The sequence below is a fragment of the Microcaecilia unicolor genome, chromosome 7, assembly GCF_901765095.1.
Source record: "Microcaecilia unicolor chromosome 7, aMicUni1.1, whole genome shotgun sequence".
Taxonomy (NCBI): Eukaryota; Metazoa; Chordata; class Amphibia; order Gymnophiona; family Siphonopidae; genus Microcaecilia; species Microcaecilia unicolor.
In genome coordinates, this window is record NC_044037.1 from 177146122 (window position 1) to 177166147 (window position 20026).

The window sequence follows — 20026 nt, forward strand, 5'->3', positions numbered from 1 at the left end:
TCTCTGTGCACTGTGGAGATATAGCCACATCTCTGCAGTCCAGACCCCTCATTCCCCCCCCTCCCACGGTGCAAGAAAGTATTCATGGCAGTCTCTTGCCTTTGTCTGCAACCAGAAGCCATGAGCCAATTATTCTGCTGGAATCATATTAAAGCTATCATATCCTATTTCTTGGGTGGAGTTGTTAAGTCTGTAGTCTATATACATTTGTCATCGAAAAATACAAAAGAACTCATAAAGGTACCAGCAGGAGTTACTGCTGTTCTAGATCAACCTTGAACATAGAAACTAACTGGCACATATCCTTCTGAATGGATTTCCTTCACAATGATCCAGCCTCTTTGGATTTTGTGGAAAAAAGTATAAACACATCATCTCCCACCAATTAGAAAACTCCTAGAATTAATGATGCAAATAGTAGCAAATTAGTACAGATTAGAGACTGGAGAATATTATAGAAAGCCATTTTTTCATTGCCTCTTCTGTATTTTGTGGCCATTTTTCTTGATAAAGTTTACGGAAGAAGTCATGTATAAACTTTCTGCAATGCCAATGAGTCATTAACATCAGGAAAAATCTGAGCCCTGACTGAACAGTAGCAATTTTGAAACAATTCATGTTTGCCATTCTTCATGACTATCTGGGAAGTATCAACTGTTTTTACATCACGTCACAAATTTCTTGAAAATGAAGACAATATGTTTTGACAGCCATCTTTACTAAAATTGGGATATCCAATTAGTAATAGCAGGGCAAGCCTTCAAAATCAACCCATCTGATGTCCCTATATCAAAAATCTCATGCCAGTAGGTTTTTGTTATGCAGCACAATTTTGATATACAATGATCAGTTCACAATGATGGCAGTGTACATTCCATATCTTTCTAGGTCATCTATGAAAAACACACAAATATATGTGTGCACACATACCAGTGGTGATCATGCTGAGAGTAGCTGAGATTCCAATGAGTCGGGGCAGACGCAGAGCTCCACCGGCAGCGGGAACAAGGCCAAGAAGAACCTCGGGGAGACCAACATAAGCCTAAAATAGAAATGTGTAAAGCTAAGATTTGTTTTAACTTGTTTACTAAAGTTTAACAAGGACGCACAAGTGGCTCTCGTATATATCATGCAATATAAATTCAGTCATGAATGCATATACAGTTCCCTCCCTTAACCATCCCATACTTTTTCCAGAACATTCTGTCACGGCTCCATTCCACTTTCTGCCCTGAAACTGTATGTACACTTAGTTACTCCATCTTACATGCAACACAGCAAATGGGCATCCTTAAGCTCCTCTTAAGACTAGACTACTCTACACCAAGATAAACTCCCCAAGAAGGTGAGGAGTCATACGTAACCCTTCCATATTAGTATAAGCCAGTGGCTCTCAATCCACTCCTCAGGACACACCTAGCCAACCAGGTTAAGGATACTCAATATTAATGAATTTGCATACAATGGAGATAGTGAATGCAAGATTCTCTCATGCATAGCCATTGTATATATATATATATATATATATATATATAAAAACCCGACTAGCAGGGTGTTTCTCAAGTATGGGATTGAGAACATGGTTCTAAACAGAGCTCTACACTTTAAATGCTTTATTCACTATTTCTCCATTTGTATCCAATTATGGACAACACTCTTCCAGTGCCAGTAGGGCTCCTTTATGTCAGCAGTATCATTTACAACGAATATACCGTCTTAGTAAACAGTCTCAGGCCCTTTCCCTTGGCTCCTCAATGACCTAGCTCAACAGCATTCTTGCCACACTAGCATTGAAGTCTTTTATCAGGACTCTTACTATACAGGCCCTGAAGGTCTAGACTTTGGAATACAAACACAAATTTCCCAGTCTAATTACAGTACTTCTGACAGGTAAAGCTGCCAAATCCTGCTTTAAATGCCACCCCCGATTTGGAAGATCATGTGACGCTATGCTCAGGGGAAGACATTCGGTAGATCTTCTCCTGCAATGCTACATAAAATAACCCGATATTTTCACATAATCAACCTTCAGATCGAGGGATTCAGCACCTAAGTGTTTCGGTAGTGGAAGAAGTGAGGATATAATAACTTGTCCTGGAACATGACCTTGAAAAATTTGAGAAGCGGGAAGGAAGGTGCACGACTCATGGAGGATAAGATGGCGGTGCTGTCAAGCCCCGCAGGTCCCTCACTGAGCTCAATCTGGATCTCAGAGATGGCAGCAGAGGTGATAAGCCACATGGAATTACTACCTCGCACCACTGACAGACACGCTGGTGAAAGTCCAAGATACTCTAGAAGGTCTTTCTAAAGATGTCAGCCAATACCAGCAATGACAGACCTGGAAGACAAGGTGCAAATGGTGGAGGAAACCCATGCTCACATGCGATCTGCGCTCAAGGCGTGTCAGGAAAAATTGGAGGACTTAGAAAATTGCACCTGACGGAGCGATCTCAGGTTACTTGGGCTTCCGGAATCTCTCCTGGAAGGTGAGCTCATCAACGTCTTTAGAAGGATGAATTCCTAAGGTGTTGAATCTTGACGATCGATGGGGCCCTTTCTGGGTGTAGTGGGCACACCGAGTGGAAAACCCAGAATGATCATACTGAAAGTTCTGGATAATGCACATAAAAGCAGCTATCCTTCAAGCAACTTGAAACGGGAAATCTCTCACCTATTAAAAATCACAAGGTACTTTGTTTCCAGGACTACTCTGTGGGTGAGTCTCTCAGAAGTACTGGGCCTTTGTACCAGTGTGCTCTACACTCTGTTTGCAGCTACAATTAAGATTTCTGCTCCTCTTTCCAGCTAGACTTAAAATTCAGTTATTAGGAGTCTGTGCAAGTGTGACTCTGGATGAAGCAAGAAACTTTGTGGCTGGGCTACATCTAAATGTGAAGTTGGCAGCTAACAATCAGCTTGCAGACTCACTGTTGCTAGAATGTTTAAAATTTTTGGAGTGGCAGTCACCATCTTGGGTCAGATGGTTCATTTATGGTTGATGGAGCTTGCTATCAGGTGACATTTGCTTGAGACATTCTCTATACTTTGTTGGGGACACCTGGTCATATTTGACTCGGGGGGGGGGGGGGGGGGCAGATCTGTGGACTAACTACTATCATCCCTTGCAGAGGACTGTCTAAAGCAACAAATAAGATTTTCCCCACAATGCTGACCTGGACTTTATACAAGAGTGGTACTTGCATTTTATTGTTTTTCGTCAATTTCAGTTGCGGTATTTTAGTTTCTATTGTTTGTATCCTATTAGTGTTTTTCTATGCTGTTTCTTCTTGAATAGCTGGGCCAAGAGTTTATGGAGGCACATGAAGGACTTTTCTGATCTCACTGCCCCTCAACTTCTGCAGGGCAGCATTCTTTGTTCTAGAGGACTCTTGAGGAGGTTGTACATGCTAATTCACAGTAGGGATGCTTTGGGTGGCAGGGTGTCAAATGTGATGGTTCAGAGGATTGGGTCATTTGAGGGATATAAGACTAAAGGGTGGTGGGTGGGGCAGCAGAGGGGACTAGATGTGCGCTTGCGCTGGGTTCCTGAAGGTTGTCTTATTACCAGTGTCTATTTGGGTTCTGTGAGTGGAGTCTAGCGCTGGGACGGTTCCTTCTCCTTATTTTTACACAAGATCTTATCTGTTATATTCCTAGATAATATGATACATGTTATCTCTAAGTAATATCACGAAATGTGGGTGGTATGACAGAATATACTCCAAGCCCTTCGTAGATAGCAAGTTGACAGTGCTACTGCAGAAGACTCACCTATCCTCTGTGGAGCATAAAAAATTTCAGAAATGGTGGGTAGGTTGTTGAGGTTTTTTTTTGTTTGTTTTTTACATTTGTACCCCGCACTTTCCCACTCATGGCAGGCTCAATGCGGCTTACATATTGTATACAGGTACTTATTTGTACCTGGGGCAATGGAGGGTTAAGTGACTTGCCCAGAGTCACAAGGAGCTGCCTGTGCCTGAAGTGGGAATAACTCAGTTCCTCATTTCCCCAGGACCAAAGTCCACCACCCTAACCATTAGGCCACTCCTCCACTCCCAGAGGTGAATAGAAAAGATGGAGTCCTTATTCTTTTCCACAAAAAAGACTTTGAGGCATATTTTCAAAGCACTTAGCCTTCCAAACTTATGGAACTTTGGAAGGCTAAGTGCTTTGAAAATATGCCTCTATGTTCATACAGAGGGACAATGTTTTTGTTAGCTAGACAGAAGATTCTTTGCCATGATGGCTCCAATGTATTTAATAAAGGTCTTTCGGTCCTTGGTAGATGCCTCATCACCCCTGCAACACGGGAATATCATTTTGGGGGGGAATTTTGTTATTGATCCCATGTTGGATACATCCTCTCCGCCACCAGGAGCTGGTTTGGATTTTTCCACGGGGCAACCACTCCTGTGCAATGCTTTAGATCTAATTGCTGTTTGGAGGGTGTTGCATCCAGGAGAGCATGATTACACTCATTTGTCTTAGGCACACTCAATCTAGGATCAATTACATATTGGTCTTGAAGGGACTTTTTTCTAGGATCTCTAGGGCTGAGATTGGTGCATATGCTATGCTATAGCTGATCATGCCATGATGTGAACCAGTATGACTGGTAATTCCCTTTTGACTTGTATGGGGATACTCTTTACCATGATTTCCTAATTAAGAAGTGGCATAAATACTGAAGACATAACCAGGCCCACGAGGACTGACCAATTTTATTCTGGGAGACCACCAAGGCTATTCTGAGGGAAACTATTGCCTATGTACATCACAAGCACAAAATGCAAGATAGAGTCAGGCCCTGTTTGGAGCTTCACCCACAGCAGTCAATAAAGCTAGTCTTCTTGCTACTCAGGCTCAGCTTAATGAACTATTGAACCAATGGGCTGTTAAAATCACTCATGTATTTCAAATATCAGCTATTCGGCCATGGTAATAAAAGTGGGAATCAACGGCTGGACCCGAAAGGGATCCTTCAGATGAGAGATGAGGGAAGTCAGACACATTTACCCAATACTATTTTAGAGATCTTTAGGAAGTACTACACAGTCTTATACGAAAAGGAGCAAGATACTGGTTTGGATGGTTCCTTTTACATAACAAGTTTGGCCCTCCAGTTGGTAACTTTGGGCCAGTTAGCATCCCTCAATGCTCCTGGCTCGTATTACCTTGGACGAAGTTCAGCTTGCCATACACCAGCGTGCACTTGGGAAGGCCCTGGGGACAGATGGGTTTAGGGCTGAATTTAAGAAAACTCTACAGAGACTGGACCACACTTAGAAACTTGTGTTCACTGAGATCATCCTCAATGGGAGCACACCAGATTCCTTTCATTTGGCACAATCATCTTGTTGAAGCCAGGACGAAATCCTATATTGCCATCCTCACTTCTAAATTACAAAACTAAACTCTTAGGGAAGATATTAGCCAAAGCAATTGGCTCAAGTCTTACCCGATTTTATAGATGCCACAAATTGGCTTTGTTCGTACAGCTGCCAGAAATGTTAGAGCTATAAAGGCTTCTCTAGAATATGTCCAAAGTCACAAATTACCTTCTCTGCATATCAGTTTTGATGCAGAGGCAGCCTTTGATTGGCTTTAAGCATATGGTAGTCTTTTTTTTTTTTTTTTTGAGGTGCTCAAAGTACTATATTCCAATCCAAAGCACTTATTACTGTCAATGAGACAACATCCATTCCTTTTCCCCATATGCCTTTATCCCTGCTTTCATTTGTCCTAACATTAGATTCTCTAATTCAGGACATTAAGTCCCACCCAGAGATTTCTGCTATACAATTAGATGCCTCTAACTTTAATATAGCAGGATCGGCAGATCTCTTGGTGCACATTCTCCATCCTCCCATGTCTCTATCAGCATTGATAGAAACTTTTAGGGAGTATGGCAATTATTTTGGTTTTCAACTGAATTTTACTAAATCGCTGGTGCTAGCATCCCAAATAGAGCTCCTGGATTCTTGGCAAGGTCCTTTTCCTCTTAGATTCTTCATTGTGCTATCTTGGGATTCAGCTCACTATGCTGATGTCTAATTTATATCATCAAAATGTAGATCATTACAAACTACCTCCAACACCTTACTCCATTGTAGACAACGCCCCTTGAGTTTGCATGGTAGAATTAATCTATTTCAGATGGTAGAGTTGCTGTGCTGGTTATACACCCTCCAATTACTACCATTAAAACTTTTAAACAGCGATATACGATCTTTGTATAAATTCTTAACCAAGTTCTGTTCAGGAGGATCTAAGCCCAGGATGCCCTTTTGGTTTCTTATAGGCTCTTGGAGAGAGGGGTGTTTAGGTATCCCTGTTATTAAGAAATACAGTACAGCATGTTTGTGACACTTGAGGGATTGGCTTCTTGATTTGCAAGATTACACACTTTGATATTGGTGCAACAACATTTTCAACCCTGGCAATTTTGCTATCTTCTTCATGCCCCTTTACACACCCTACCTTTCGCGATTTGGGCAAGTATTTTGTTCCATCCTCTACAAAATCCCTGAAGGGAACTTTCTTCTCTCTGGCACATTTCAGCAAGTACTTCCAATTTATTGCCTATTCAGGGAAATGCCTCATTTACGCCAGGCATGAAGAATCTTACCTTTAGAAGCTGGAGGGCTAGGGATCTCCAATACTTATCTCAAGTGTTGGGAGCCGATGGTAAGTTGCAACCTAGAGCTCACCTTAGTGGGGGGGGGGGGGGGGGGCTTGTTTACCAGCCCGTGGATCATTTTGCCTATCAGCTTTCTCACTATGTTGCATCATTGGACTTCACAGCTTTGAAAGCCCAACACACTTCAAATTCAGACACTTTTTCAGGGTGCAGAGGACCATATATTGTTTCCACTCTTCATAAACAGCATCTCCTGATCTAGCTAGCAAAAGATCAGTCTAATTTAATCTGCTGCTGGAGCAAGGATTTCCAAGCCTTGATTAAATGAATCCCAACCCTCACTGTTAGCACTGATTTGAGGGAATGTCAATTTGTTACACTGAGCTTATCTTACCCCCAAGAATAGGGAAGTAGGACTCCCCAACCTATCAAAAATGTTGCTCTGATGTGAACATCAGATTCAGGATTATTGGAGCTCAATCCACCACTATATGGTGTCTTTATTGCGCTAATCTATTCTCCTCTCCCCATTGAGAAAATCGATATGAATTTTTTGTGCTGCAGGGGAAGGGAGTGTATTAATGAGGAAGGCTAGCCTTGTGGGCAAAAAGATTTTGGGGGTTTGGAGACAGCCAGACCTTCCCTCCTTTTGGGCCTGGCAAAACAAATTACATAGATGGATGCTTATAGAATGTACAGGGGTTTTCCCATTGGGGGGGGGGGGGGGGGGGGGGGAGAAGGGATCAACTTGGGATGTGTATATACAATCTTTGTCCCCCACAGCACAAAGTGGGATCCTCAACACACTTGAGCATCTTAGGTACCCAGTGCAGTCAAGTTTTTTTCTTCAAAGATTCCACTGGTAAGATCCAGGAGGTCATAAGAGTACAAGCCTCTTGTTACTGTATACCTGTTTTGGGATTTGGGGGACTGATGAAGAGGGGGGAGGGCAGGGTAATGTTGAAAATTTTATAATACACATCGGAGTCAAATGGATTTGTTGATATGGTCTCAAAATGAGAAACAAATGTCACTGAATGGGGATAAAAATTCTTTGTAGTAGATCTAATACAAAGTTTTAATCACCAAACTTCTGGTCACGCTTAACCCAATAAGTTTACCATTCCCATCTCCCAGATTCCATACAGCCCTACACATCCTGAATATGGAAACTCCCACTCCTGACAAAGTTCTCCAAACGTTGGCAAAACCCTCCTCCACAAGGGCAAAGATACAGTACCTGGTTTAGAGGCAGATAAATCCTTCCCCTCCAACCCATTCTCCTGGTTAAGTGCTTGACCAGTGGCACAGCTAGGACTGAATGGACCCCAGGCAGAAAAAATGAGGTAGGTCCCCTATACTACTACTAGTAATCATTTCTAGAGTGCTACTAGGCTGCAGCACTGTAGACAGGGGGCATATTACAGTTCATAAAGAAGTGTTTAGTGTCTTCTGCTTTTTTCTTAACTCTCCAGGGTCTGTCCACCTCTTGCCTGTGTATTCCTAGCCATCCATCCACTGTGTGCTCCCTCCATGGCCAGCATATCTTCTCTGTGTCCCTATCACTCCCTTTATGTACAGTGTTGCCCCTTTGTGTCCCTGCCTCATACTTTCTCCAAGGCCAGCATCTTTTCTGTGTCCCTGCTTCTCTCATCCCTTCCTCCTGCACCTTCCATCCTCCATGGTGTAGCATAGCTCTCTAACCTAATCCAGTCCTTCGTCCCTCCCCCAGGCCAGCATCAGCCCCCATTTCTGTCTCTTCGCTCCAAGTCCCCCCCCCCCCCCAAAGAGCCAGTATTACTCCTCTTCCCACTCCCCTATGTTCTCTCCCCCCTCCCTATGTCTCTAGCTTCTCCCCGTAGTGTCAGTGTCCGAGATTACCAGTTTAGTCTCCAGCCAGTGAGGCCTTTCCTCTGCAGCTTCCTGTAGGTTGGATGTGGCAGAGGAAAGGCCTTGGTGATCAGAGTACATCAGGGCTGCCTCTGGCAGGACTAACACAGAATGGAAGCAGCACCAACGCTGCAGCATTGGTGAAATTGTCAACAGAACTGGTGCCGCATATATTTTTAGAGGCTTGAAGAACAATCACCCTAATGCAGATTAACTCCCCCAGCTCAATATTCAACTGTCATGGTTTGTGTAGCCAAAAAAATATCCAGATGGCTATTCAGCACTGGTTATCTGGCCTAGTGGCTGGTGCTGAATAGCCACACAGACTGGTACCCAATGCCAGTATCTGGAGAGAAGTGATATTGAGCCTAACCAGATATTATCCAGATGAAGGTAGGACAGCAAGAGAGCTGTTTTAACTCTACTCTGTTCAATCCGATTACTGCCAATACTCAGTCCACTAAACAAACTTCCAGCTCTACCTCCATACTGCTCCAGCATTATCTGGATAATGCCCAGGTGGTCTAAAGAATTTTTGCAGTATTTGGACAGTGCTGCTGAAAAATCAGATGGCCCAATCAGCAGCACCAACCAGAAAACAGGTACAGCTATCTGGACAAGCGCGTATCACTCCCACTCCCTTCCATCGACACTGCAAGATAAACCAAGCCTGCAGAGAATAAAGAAGCTTCAGTCCCACATATGATTTCAGCTGGGATTAGGGATACTGCAAAACAGTATTTACAACTTCCAAGCAAGGGGGAGAGAGGGATGTAAAGTCACTGCTTAAAAGCGATACACAGTGGCTAAATTCAGGGCCCATATTTGTAGTGTTTGCATCCAACTGCAATACCACCCCCCCCCCCCCCCCCCCCCCCATTTTCTCCAAAGTCACAATAGAAGTATTGAGAGCCCTCTGTCCCAACCTCCTTCCTCCCACTCCTTAAATCCAACCCAGATGACCTCTAGACCTAGTTGGGATGAGATGTTAACACACACTAGACCTAAAGTGTTTCTTACACTGCCACTAGTAGTTATGTTTGGTCAAAAGGACCTCCCCGTTGGGCTTAGATCTTTTAGGTGACTTCTAAAGAGTAGGGGACTTCAGCATCAGTAGTCTGACTTGGGCACGTAGGCTGTCAGAGGGGGTGGGGGGGGGGGGAGACCAGGTGCGCTCCTTTACCCTTGGTATAACTTCTACATGCAGCAGGAGAGATTTATTTATAGCATTTATATCCCACATTCCCACCCAAGGGCAGGCCCAATGTGGCTTACAGAAATTTACAAAAAAGTCATACATCAATTCTACAGTTTTAAAGTACTCATTTTCAGCCAAACATATCCTTAAACCTAGGCAGGCAGATAATTCAGTCTCCTAGATGAGGTGCTCAGCCTTAGTAAATTAGGTCTAGTCTTGTTAATAGGTGTTGACACCATCTTACTATTTCTTGGTGTGGCATTTCCATAATTGTTTCAGACAATTCAATTTTGTGCCAGGTGGTGAAATGGGTCAGTCCAGCACCAATACCTGAGCATGTGCAATCCTGTAATGACAGCCAAGAGCCAGCTCCAGCCCTCCTCCTAAAGCTACACCTTCAATGGCAGCCACCACAGGCTTCTTGCTGTCCTCAATCAAATCAATTAACGATACCAAAGGGGGACCTCGTTCCAAGCGGTTAAACTCTCGGATATCAGCACCTAAACAATTAAAAAAAAATTTTTTTTTTAAAGAGTTCTAACAAGATAGCCAGTAATTCTAGACAGTGCTTTTTTTGTGTCAGTACAGCGTACCAGCACCTTTTTCCTTCCGTTCCTGCTCCCGCACTCCAAAATCTTTTGATTACCCGGTCACAATTCTCCTCTCCCCCATGTCCAGCAATTCTCTCTCTCCCCGGCAGGGGAGAGAGGATGCTGGACATGGAGGAGAGAGGAGGGCAGGGGCAGAGGAGACGGGAGAGAGAATTGCTGGGCATGGATGAGAGGTGAGGGCAGGAAAGAGGGGAGATGCTGGACACAGATGTGAGGGTAGGTCAGCAAAGAGATTCGCTGGACATGGATGGAAGGGAGGGCAGGGGAGCGAAGAGATGCAAATGGATGGGAGGGGAGAGGAGAAATGCTGGAAATGGATGGAGTTAGTGGGGAGAAGAGCGAATTATTGCTTTATAAGGATACAGGGGAGGGAAGAGAGGAGAAGTGCTGGACATGGATGGATGGAGGAGTTGGCAGGGAGAGAGGAGAAATGCTGGTCTTGGATGGAGGAGAGGAGAGAGAGAATTATTGTTTTATATGGATACAGGGGAGGGAAGAGAGGAGAAATGCTGGTCTTGGATGGAGGAGAGGAGAGAGAGAATTATTGTTTTATATGGATACAGGGGAGGGAAGAGAGGAGGAGTGCTGGACATGGATGGAGGGGAGGCAAGAAAAAAAAAAAAAAAAAAAAGATGCACATGGATGGAGATGAGGGAAAGAGGAGAAAAACTGCACATGGATGGAGAAAATAGGCAAAAGCTAGATCCACGTTATACCTCCTCCAGTCAATTCCATGGAGGACCCAGCTTTTCCTTATGGATGTAGGGCAAGAAATGAAGAAAGGAGGAAAGTAAAGAAATAAATGGAAAGGAAGCCCTGGAAACCGTGTTAAGAGAACAGATAGAGAGCAGCAGAAATCAGAGACTGAGACCAATATGGATAGAAAAACTAAGTCACCAGACAACAAAGGTAGAAAAAAATCATTTTCGTGTTTGGAATATGTCCAATTTGAGAATTTACATCTGTCTTATTTTGCACTGGGTATACTGGAGCTGTAACGGCTTACAGAAATTTATAATGAAAAAAATCACATTGTTTTCGCCTATACTAGTATAATATTTTCAAGGATGGCCGTTTATATGTGCCATGGCTGGTATAAGGGGTGTGGCCATGTGGTGACCCCACCCATGAGTATGGCATCTTTTTTTCTACAAAAAAAAAAAGCACTGTCTAGACAGTAATACTAGAGACAAGCAAAAAGAAAATGTTGGGGAACATGATTACAAATTAAAGTCAGTTGCTGACCTAGAGCTGAAAAGAAGATGAAAAATGAACAAATCATTAAATCATCATGAATATTCTGCAGTCGTCATCTCAAAGAATGTTCTCTTGACTTTTCCCTTAATGCCATATGTAACATGAGAAATTCAGCAGTTTAGGGCTGTCTAAATTCTCAGTGCTGTTCCCTAACTCATTTCTGTTTTCTACCTTTGGCCCTATTTGATGCGATCCAGCCAATATTAAGAAGTAGTCCGCTTTTTTTAGTGGCAGATCAGCTGAGGCCACTCCTAGAGCTCATGTTAATTCCTGAAAGGCACCAGTAGCTTCCAGAAAATAATGGAATGGAACTGTATGAACAGTTGGGAAGTTTCTAGAAACACAGAGAGAGACCTTATGGTAAGCAGGGGGAGGTGCTGGTAGCAACAGTGCCCCCCCCCCCAACTATAAGCCCACACCATACAAATTGTAAATTGGCTTAGGTCCCATCTCCCACCTCTGACCCGCAACTACAAGGGAGACCACCTTATAAGCCTACAGTTTAGGCCCTGAGAGAATATTCTGCCAGTTACATCCTCATGTGTATGTGTTAGCACGTATGGCACTTGCTCATGAAGCAAGAGGAAAAAAAAAAAAAAAGGACCAGAAACAGAACTTGCTGTCTCATGTAATGAAAGGGTATGAGGAACCTCTGCACCACTTAAAGTCCACAGAGAGGGTCTCAGGATTCCTGCTTAACAACCAAGCACCCTGCCCTCATCATCCAAAGCAGGTTTCATCTAGAGCTGAAGGAGAGAATACAAAATAAATCTATAACAGACTGTGGAAACATCAGGATTGCAGGTAAACTGATAAAAACATCCTGCAGAGACTGAGTCCTCCTCTAAACAACTTGCTGATACGTATAATCTTTTGTAACTCAATGCAGATAGTAAAACTAAAATTTCTGCATGGACAAGCAGGATGAGGAGTTGCCACACACTGGTGACATCATCCGACAAACCGAGAATGGATTCTGCTCTCCCAGAGCTCAAAGGAACCTTTTGAGCAGACGCAGTGTGCACTCTATATGTCCCTGTATGAGCGTCTTACCTAATCTGCCCTGCAAACGGTCATATTTTCTTGCTCTCTACAACAGGGCAGACCCTGCACAAAAGATATCCAGCACCTTGAAACCAGTTTTTTAAAAAAATGCCCGGCTGACTCCTGCTGTCCACAGAGAATCCCCTGTTACAGGTAACTTCACTTTACAATCTGGGAGAACAACTAAAGGGGAGCAGAGTGCGATCCTCACCTACCTGGTGAATAAGTCTGAAGAACATAGGGGGAATAAATACAATTTATTTTACTGCTGTGGAAGAGTGTACATACAGTGGGGGAAATAAGTATTTGATCCCTTGCTGATTTTGTAAGTTTGCCCACTGACAAAGACATGAGCAGCCCATAATTGAAGGGTAGGTTATTGGTAACAGTGAGAGATAGCACATCACAAATTAAATCCGGAAAATCACATTGTGGAAAGTATATGAATTTATTTGCATTCTGCAGAGGGAAATAAGTATTTAATCCCTCTGGCAAACAAGACCTAATACTTGGTGGCAAAACCCTTGTTGGCAAGCACAGCGGTCAGACGTCTTCTGTAGTTGATGATGAGGTTTGCACACATGTCAGGAGGAATTTTGGTCCACTCCTCTTTGCAGATCATCTCTAAATCATTAAGAGTTCTGGGCTGTCGCTTGGCAACTCGCAGCTTCAGCTCCCTCCATAAGTTTTCAATGGGATTAAGGTCTGGTGACTGGCTAGGCCACTCCATGACCCTAATGTGCTTCTTCCTGAGCCACTCCTTTGTTGCCTTGGCTGTATGTTTTGGGTCATTGTCGTGCTGGAAGACCCAGCCACGACCCATTTTTAAGGCCCTGGCGGAGGGAAGGAGGTTGTCACTCAGAATTGTACGGTACATGGCCCCATCCATTCTCCCATTGATGCGGTGAAGTAGTCCTGTGCCCTTAGCAGAGAAACACCCCCAAAACATAACATTTCCACCTCCATGCTTGACAGTGGGGACGGTGTTCTTTGGGTCATAGGCAGCATTTCTCTTCCTCCAAACACGGCGAGTTGAGTTCATGCCAAAGAGCTCAATTTTTGTCTCATCTGACCACAGCACCTTCTCCCAATCACTCTCGGCATCATCCAGGTGTTCACTGGCAAACTTCAGACGGGCCGTCACATGTGCCTTCCGGAGCAGGGGGACCTTGCGGGCACTGCAGGATTGCAATCCGTTATGTCGTAATGTGTTACCAATGGTTTTCGTGGTGACAGTGGTCCCAGCTGCCTTGAGATCATTGACAAGTTCCCCCCTTGTAGTTGTAGGCTGATTTCTAACCTTCCTCATGATCAAGGATACCCCACGAGGTGAGATTTTGCGTGGAGCCCCAGATCTTTGTCGATTGACAGTCATTTTGTACTTCTTCCATTTTCTTACTATGGCACCAACAGTTGTCTCCTTCTCGCCCAGCGTCTTACTGATGGTTTTGTAGCCCATTCCAGCCTTGTGCAGGTGTATGATCTTGTCCCTGACATCCTTAGACAGCTCCTTGCTCTTGGCCATTTTGTAGAGGTTAGAGTCTGACTGATTCACTGAGTCTGTGGACAGGTGTCTTTCATACAGGTGACCATTGCCGACAGCTGTCTGTCATGCAGGTAACGAGTTGATTTGGAGCATCTACCTGGTCTGTAGGGGCCAGATCTCTTACTGGTTGGTGGGGGATCAAATACTTATTTCCCTCTGCAGAATGCAAATAAATTCATATACTTTCCACAATGTGATTTTCCGGATTTAATTTGTGATGTGCTATCTCTCACTGTTACCAATAACCTACCCTTCAATTATGGGCTGCTCATGTCTTTGTCAGTGGGCAAACTTACAAAATCAGCAAGGGATCAAATACTTATTTCCCCCACTGTAGTTGGCTATGTGTTTAAACTGCATAATTATGGTTGCTCATACCTTTAAAGAACACTAAAGTTGTTGGCTCAAAGAGGCTTGGTGTGAAATGAATTTGAGTACTAAGTTAGATGCAGGTTTGCTCAGACTCCTAGGGAAAACCTAACCCCGGCACTGGTCCCATAACAGCATGTGCTCCCATTCCAATTGTTCTGGGCAGACAGTAGGCCTCTGCTTAGCTGTACCAACATGGGTGTTACACAGTCTGAAGAAATTATTCAAAGGTATTTTCTCTGGGCAACTTCCACACATCTCACCAACCAAGACAAGAAGGTATTAAGTAAAACTAAGGAGGGGAACACCCAATATGTAGCAAGACATTCATTTCATCTCCCATACAAAAAAAAAAAAAAAAAAGGAGGCAGCATAACTTTGCAAAGATACCTTGGAATGTATTTCAATTCCACAGATCCATGACTGAAGAGAACAGAACTAAAAAGGTTTCCCAGTGGCCTTTATATATACTGTCTGGTAAAAATAGAACCCTGAACATTTTTTTCAAATCTCAAATGTCCTATTGTAGAAGAAACTTCTACCTGAAATTAGAGACATTTCTGGGTACTTTGTTTTTCAACAGCATGTCAAGCTCATAAAATAGTTGAGTTCTTAATTAATGAAACCCCAGAATTCATTGAGCCAACTCAGTGGCATCAAAGATTTTGTGAACGTGTCAAGGTTGAAGGACACTTTCAAAACAAGTTATGACTTAAGAAAATACATTTTCAAAGATCATACTAAATGTTTAAACAATTGCAAGATATTTTGAAACCACATAAGGGGCTGTTTTTTCCGGACACCATGCAGGTTATGGAGGAATGTCAGAACTACTAATTTCTCGTGATACTAGGTGAAATTTCAAGTATATCCAGAAGCCTGGCAGATGAAATGGGGTGTCCCTCACAGCTCTCTCCCTCTATTGTTTAGAGTTTTGATGTCCTCTTTGGGTCTTATAGTGGAGAATGCCTGCTACAAAATTTTCAGCTACACAGACATCACTGTTCTCTCAATTCATTACTCTGTAGATGACATTTAAGTGACTGCATCCAACTTATGGAAACTTGGATAGGAAATCACCTCAAACAAAACTTTTTTTTTAAATGTATTGTTAGGAACAAAGTTAAGCAATCAAATTTATTTTTGAGAAAGATTTTGTTTTGTGGGGGTGGGTCTGAAGTTCGTTTACTCTAAATTCACAGAACACTGTTCAAAAAAATCATTCCTACTTGAGGAAATTAATGTGGATTCACAAATTTTTAGATGTCAGTTTTTTTGAGTCGTATACAGAGCTTACTTCTCTCATTCTCTCTACTGCAATATTTTATTATCTACGCTGGTTATCAAATCAGGAAAATACAAACTATATAAAATACTGCAGAACATCTATGTTTTCAGTTTGTAAATGACCATTACTCTGATAACAGAATTACACTGGTTACCGACCGAGGCCAGGATTCATTTTAAGGTTTAACAATTTTACAAATTCTTTATGGCTTAGCTCATTATTGCTCCGGTTTACTAAGCAGCACTAGCGGCTGTCCCGCAAGCCCTGCTTCGTAAACAGACCCCTATGTGTGAACCGATTCAATTGTGCTCTGAGTGCCAACTCAGGGATACTATGCTGCTATGTTTTCCAAGTCCTAGAGAATTAGGAAAAACCTAGTTTCACTTTATGCTTTGTATATCAAGCCCCTCTGATTCGGAACGCTCTTCCTCATAATATGATTGATCCCAAGTTATATTTTGAAAGACTTTCTAAACAAACAAAAAAATAGAAGACATTTTTATCAATATAAATCTTTTTTTTTTATTGGTTTTGATTGTACAATTTGTCAGGGAGTGTCTGGCTTTCTTCTCTTGCTAAAAACATAGAACTTGAAAGGGGTTTGTTTGTTTTTTTGTTTGTTACATTTGTACCCCACGCTTTTTGCACAATATAAACCTATTTGTAATGTAACGTAATCTAGTGTAAGGTATATGCAGTGGAGTATATAAGCGAGACAGCCCCTGATCCACGGACCTTATAATCTAGTCATGACAAGAATCTAGGAAGATTTATAACAGACATGGTCAAGATGTAAAAGCAATGGCAAAAAGTATGAGTTTTTAGTCTGGATTTGAGAATTGCTAGAGGGAGCACAAAGCACCAACTCAGGCAGTCTACTGCAGGCAAATGTGAAGCAAGGGAGGGGGAGGAGTAGGAATGGAGGTAAAGAGCACCTTTCCAGATGAACAGAGTTCATGAGGAAAAGTAAGAGAAATAGTGAGGTGCTGAAAACTGAATGCAATTTGTAAATAAGTAACAGAAGTTTGAATTTTACATGGAAGTGGATGAGAAGCCAATGTAAGACTTAAGAGGGGTTACATGGTCAAAGGGGCACTGAAGGCTGAAGTTTGAACAGATTTAGAGCCTTATTCTATAAAGATTATGCTCCTAAATTCACGAGCATACTCTATGCTCCAAAATAGATTATGCTTGTAATTTAGGAGCATAACCTTTACAGAATAAGGCCCTTAAGTGGGAAAGATTATTCTGCATGTGACTCACAGGTTTAGGTTTCAATAATCTAAGTGGAAGGTAATGAGCAAGTGTTAAACTGGACAATTTGTAGGTTTCCTTTTATTGGATATGCTATATAATAAATTTTCACCTCCAACATTCTACAGTTGCCTGGAACCCTAGCTCTCCGAGTCGGAGGTGGCCTGATTCCTGCTGTAGATCATCCCACTGATTGGCTGCGCCTCGGGTGAGGTCACCAGCCCGACGCACAGCAACAGTGACCTAGGCAGGGGGAGGAGTAGGGAAACCCGCTCCGCATGTTTCCCTACTCCTCCCCCTGCCTAGGAATCGCTCCAGACTGGCTGACAACCTCCCAAAACACTCAGGAAGCGCCCTCCCGACCAAAAAAAAAAAAACAACACCTGAGGAGACTGCCGCTCTCAGGAAGCGCCCTCCAGAACAGCTGATCCGCCGCAATCCCGAAGCTGCAGCCCTCCAAAAAAACGAGGTACCTGCGCCCTCCCGACTCTGCCATCCAAACAGCTGACGCCAGTGCCACGATCCCAAAGCTGCCGCCCTCCAAAAAACAAAGCACCTGAGGAGACAGAAGGTGGGTGTGTAACAGGCAGGGGGAGGAATAACGAAGATCGCGGATCAAGAGGCAGGGAAGGCCGGAGGAGGAGGTAAAACATGTCAGTGCTAGCAGACAGGGGGAGGAGTAGTGAAGAAAGTGGATCAAGTGGCAGGGAGGGCTGGAGGAGGAGTAGGATGTGGGGAGAGAGGGAGGGGGAGGCCCCTTGGCAGGCAGGCACTGGCACACACACTTGCATCTGGCAGGGAGGGAAGGGGGCCACCCTGGCACACACACTTGCTACCGCCAGTTTCATTACACATACAAACACTGACACACTCTCTCTCTTTTTCTGACACACATGCCGAGGAAAACCTTGCTAGCGCCCGTTTCATTTCTGACAGAAACGGGCTTTTTTTACTAGTATGTAAGAAAATCAACATGTGTAGAAAGGCACAGCAACAAATTTTTGGCTTTTACACTCTGCCAGCTCTCCCAAAAATCCACCCCCTTCCCCTACACACAGTGCTGTGCCCCTACTTTATTTACCCATGATCTCCCTACACACACTTGCTCGCCACTTCTCTCCCCCCATGCTCCCTTCTCCCCAACTCTTGCACCCTCTCCACTCTTATTTTCCCCTGTTTTCCCAGCCTCTCCATGCCACTCCTCCGTGCATACTCATACCACTCCTTGCCAGCCCCACCGCCCCAGCCCTTGTACACTTATTTGAATGTAGTCGCCCATTCATCCCTGCCTGTGACAGCATCAAGTGGGTAATTTTAAACAATTTTGCGCATAAAATGCAGACTTTATACATGTAAATGGGCTCTTTAAAAAAAAATTAGGTCATGCCTAGAAGAGTGCACAATGCAAGCTGGTAGATATTTTATAGAAGGGCATACACACGAGTGGCGTTTGGGAGAAGTCACAATATGCACTAACAGGTGTAAGGGCCACACCTTTAATCTAGGAACTATTGTGCTAGTATTTTATAAAAAAAGGTCACATACAAACGTGTCTTTATAAGCGTGCCTGTGAGAGGAGTACACAGATGTGGAAGAACACGACACTCTAACCAACATGACACTTCCAAGGAAAACGAGAGAACAATGTGGATGTAAAACAACTATTCTATGGAATATTTGTTACCCTTTCGATACTGTGTAAGATTGCGATTACCTTGACTCAAATACATTACTGTAAGATCACACAAATTATTTATTAAGACTCTTGAAGTATGTTGCCTCGTCGAGTCTTTTATAGAATAAGACTTACATCCACGTCGTTCTCCTGTTTTTCTTGGAAGTGTTTTGCTGGTTACACTAAAAGTGCCAAAATTAAAATAGGCACCCCATTCTAAAATGAACCCCCAGAGGTGTAAGGACAAACAACCTATATCATAAAACAATGAAAAATGCCACCATTTTGACTGTCTTGAAGTCCCTGGCATGGTGCACTGTTGTGCTGAAGTGTTTCAGCCTCTGGAAGGTCCCACCCAGTGGTGTGCTGGTAAATGTTTAACAGGCTCTCTCCCCGGTCCACCTCTGCACCCACCCCCCCCAAATTGCAGAGCTTGCTATAGCTGGGGAGAGAGCCTGGGGGGGGGGGGGGGGGGGGCAATGCATTACTCCAGAAAAAAAAAAATATATAAATGATCCCAGGTTCCAATCTAATTCATGTTTAATGTGGGATAAAATGCCATAAATAAGTAAATTTTTTAAATGTTGAGAACCTGATTCTCAAAGTGGACATATTCCAAACACTATAATGAAAATAAAATGATTTTTTCTACCTTTGTTGTCTGATGACTTTTTCTAATCATGCTGGCCCAGGCTATCTGTCCTCTTAACTCCGTTTCCAGGGCTTCCTTTCATTTATTTCTTTACTTTCTGCCTTTCTTCATTTCTTGCCCTACATCCGTAAGTAAAAGCTGGGTCCTCCGCAGACTTGACTGTCCAGTGGATCCAGCTTCTGCCTATTTTCTTCATCCATGTGCAGTTTTTCTCCTCTCTTCCTTTTCCCTCATCTCATCTCCTTCCTCACTCTGCCCTCCCCTCCATCCACCCATGTCCAGCAACCCTCCTCTCCCCCTGCCCTCCACCCATGTCCAGCAACTCTCCCCTCCCCCCCTCCAGCCACCCATACCCAGCGATTCTCCTCTCCCCTGCCCCCCCCCCTCCAGCCACCCATACCCAGTGATTCTCCTCGCTCCCCTGACTACCTCAGTCGAAGCGGCCGCATTATTGAAAGTCTGCCCGTCTCTAGCCTTCCCTTCAAGTTTGTTCCCTCAGAACTACGACCTCGCAGAAAGAGGAAAATGACATCAGAAGGTGGGACTCTGAGGGAACAAACTCACGACGGGAAGGTTAGAGACGGGCAGGGCTTTCAATG

At 43.6% G+C, this 20026-nt stretch overlaps 1 protein-coding gene across 2 annotated transcripts in view; it reads right to left on the bottom strand.

Annotated features, from left to right (window-relative positions):
- Positions 1-20026, bottom strand: part of EHHADH (enoyl-CoA hydratase and 3-hydroxyacyl CoA dehydrogenase) — a 98662-nt gene that overhangs the window by 65334 nt on the left and 13302 nt on the right. For both annotated transcript variants that reach the window (XM_030208952.1, XM_030208953.1), the window contains exons 3-4: positions 10062-10231; positions 931-1042 (exon numbers count right to left, since the gene is read on the bottom strand). In XM_030208952.1, the coding sequence (XP_030064812.1) occupies positions 931-1042; positions 10062-10231 (282 nt within the window). The remainder of the gene's footprint in view (positions 1-930; positions 1043-10061; positions 10232-20026) is intronic.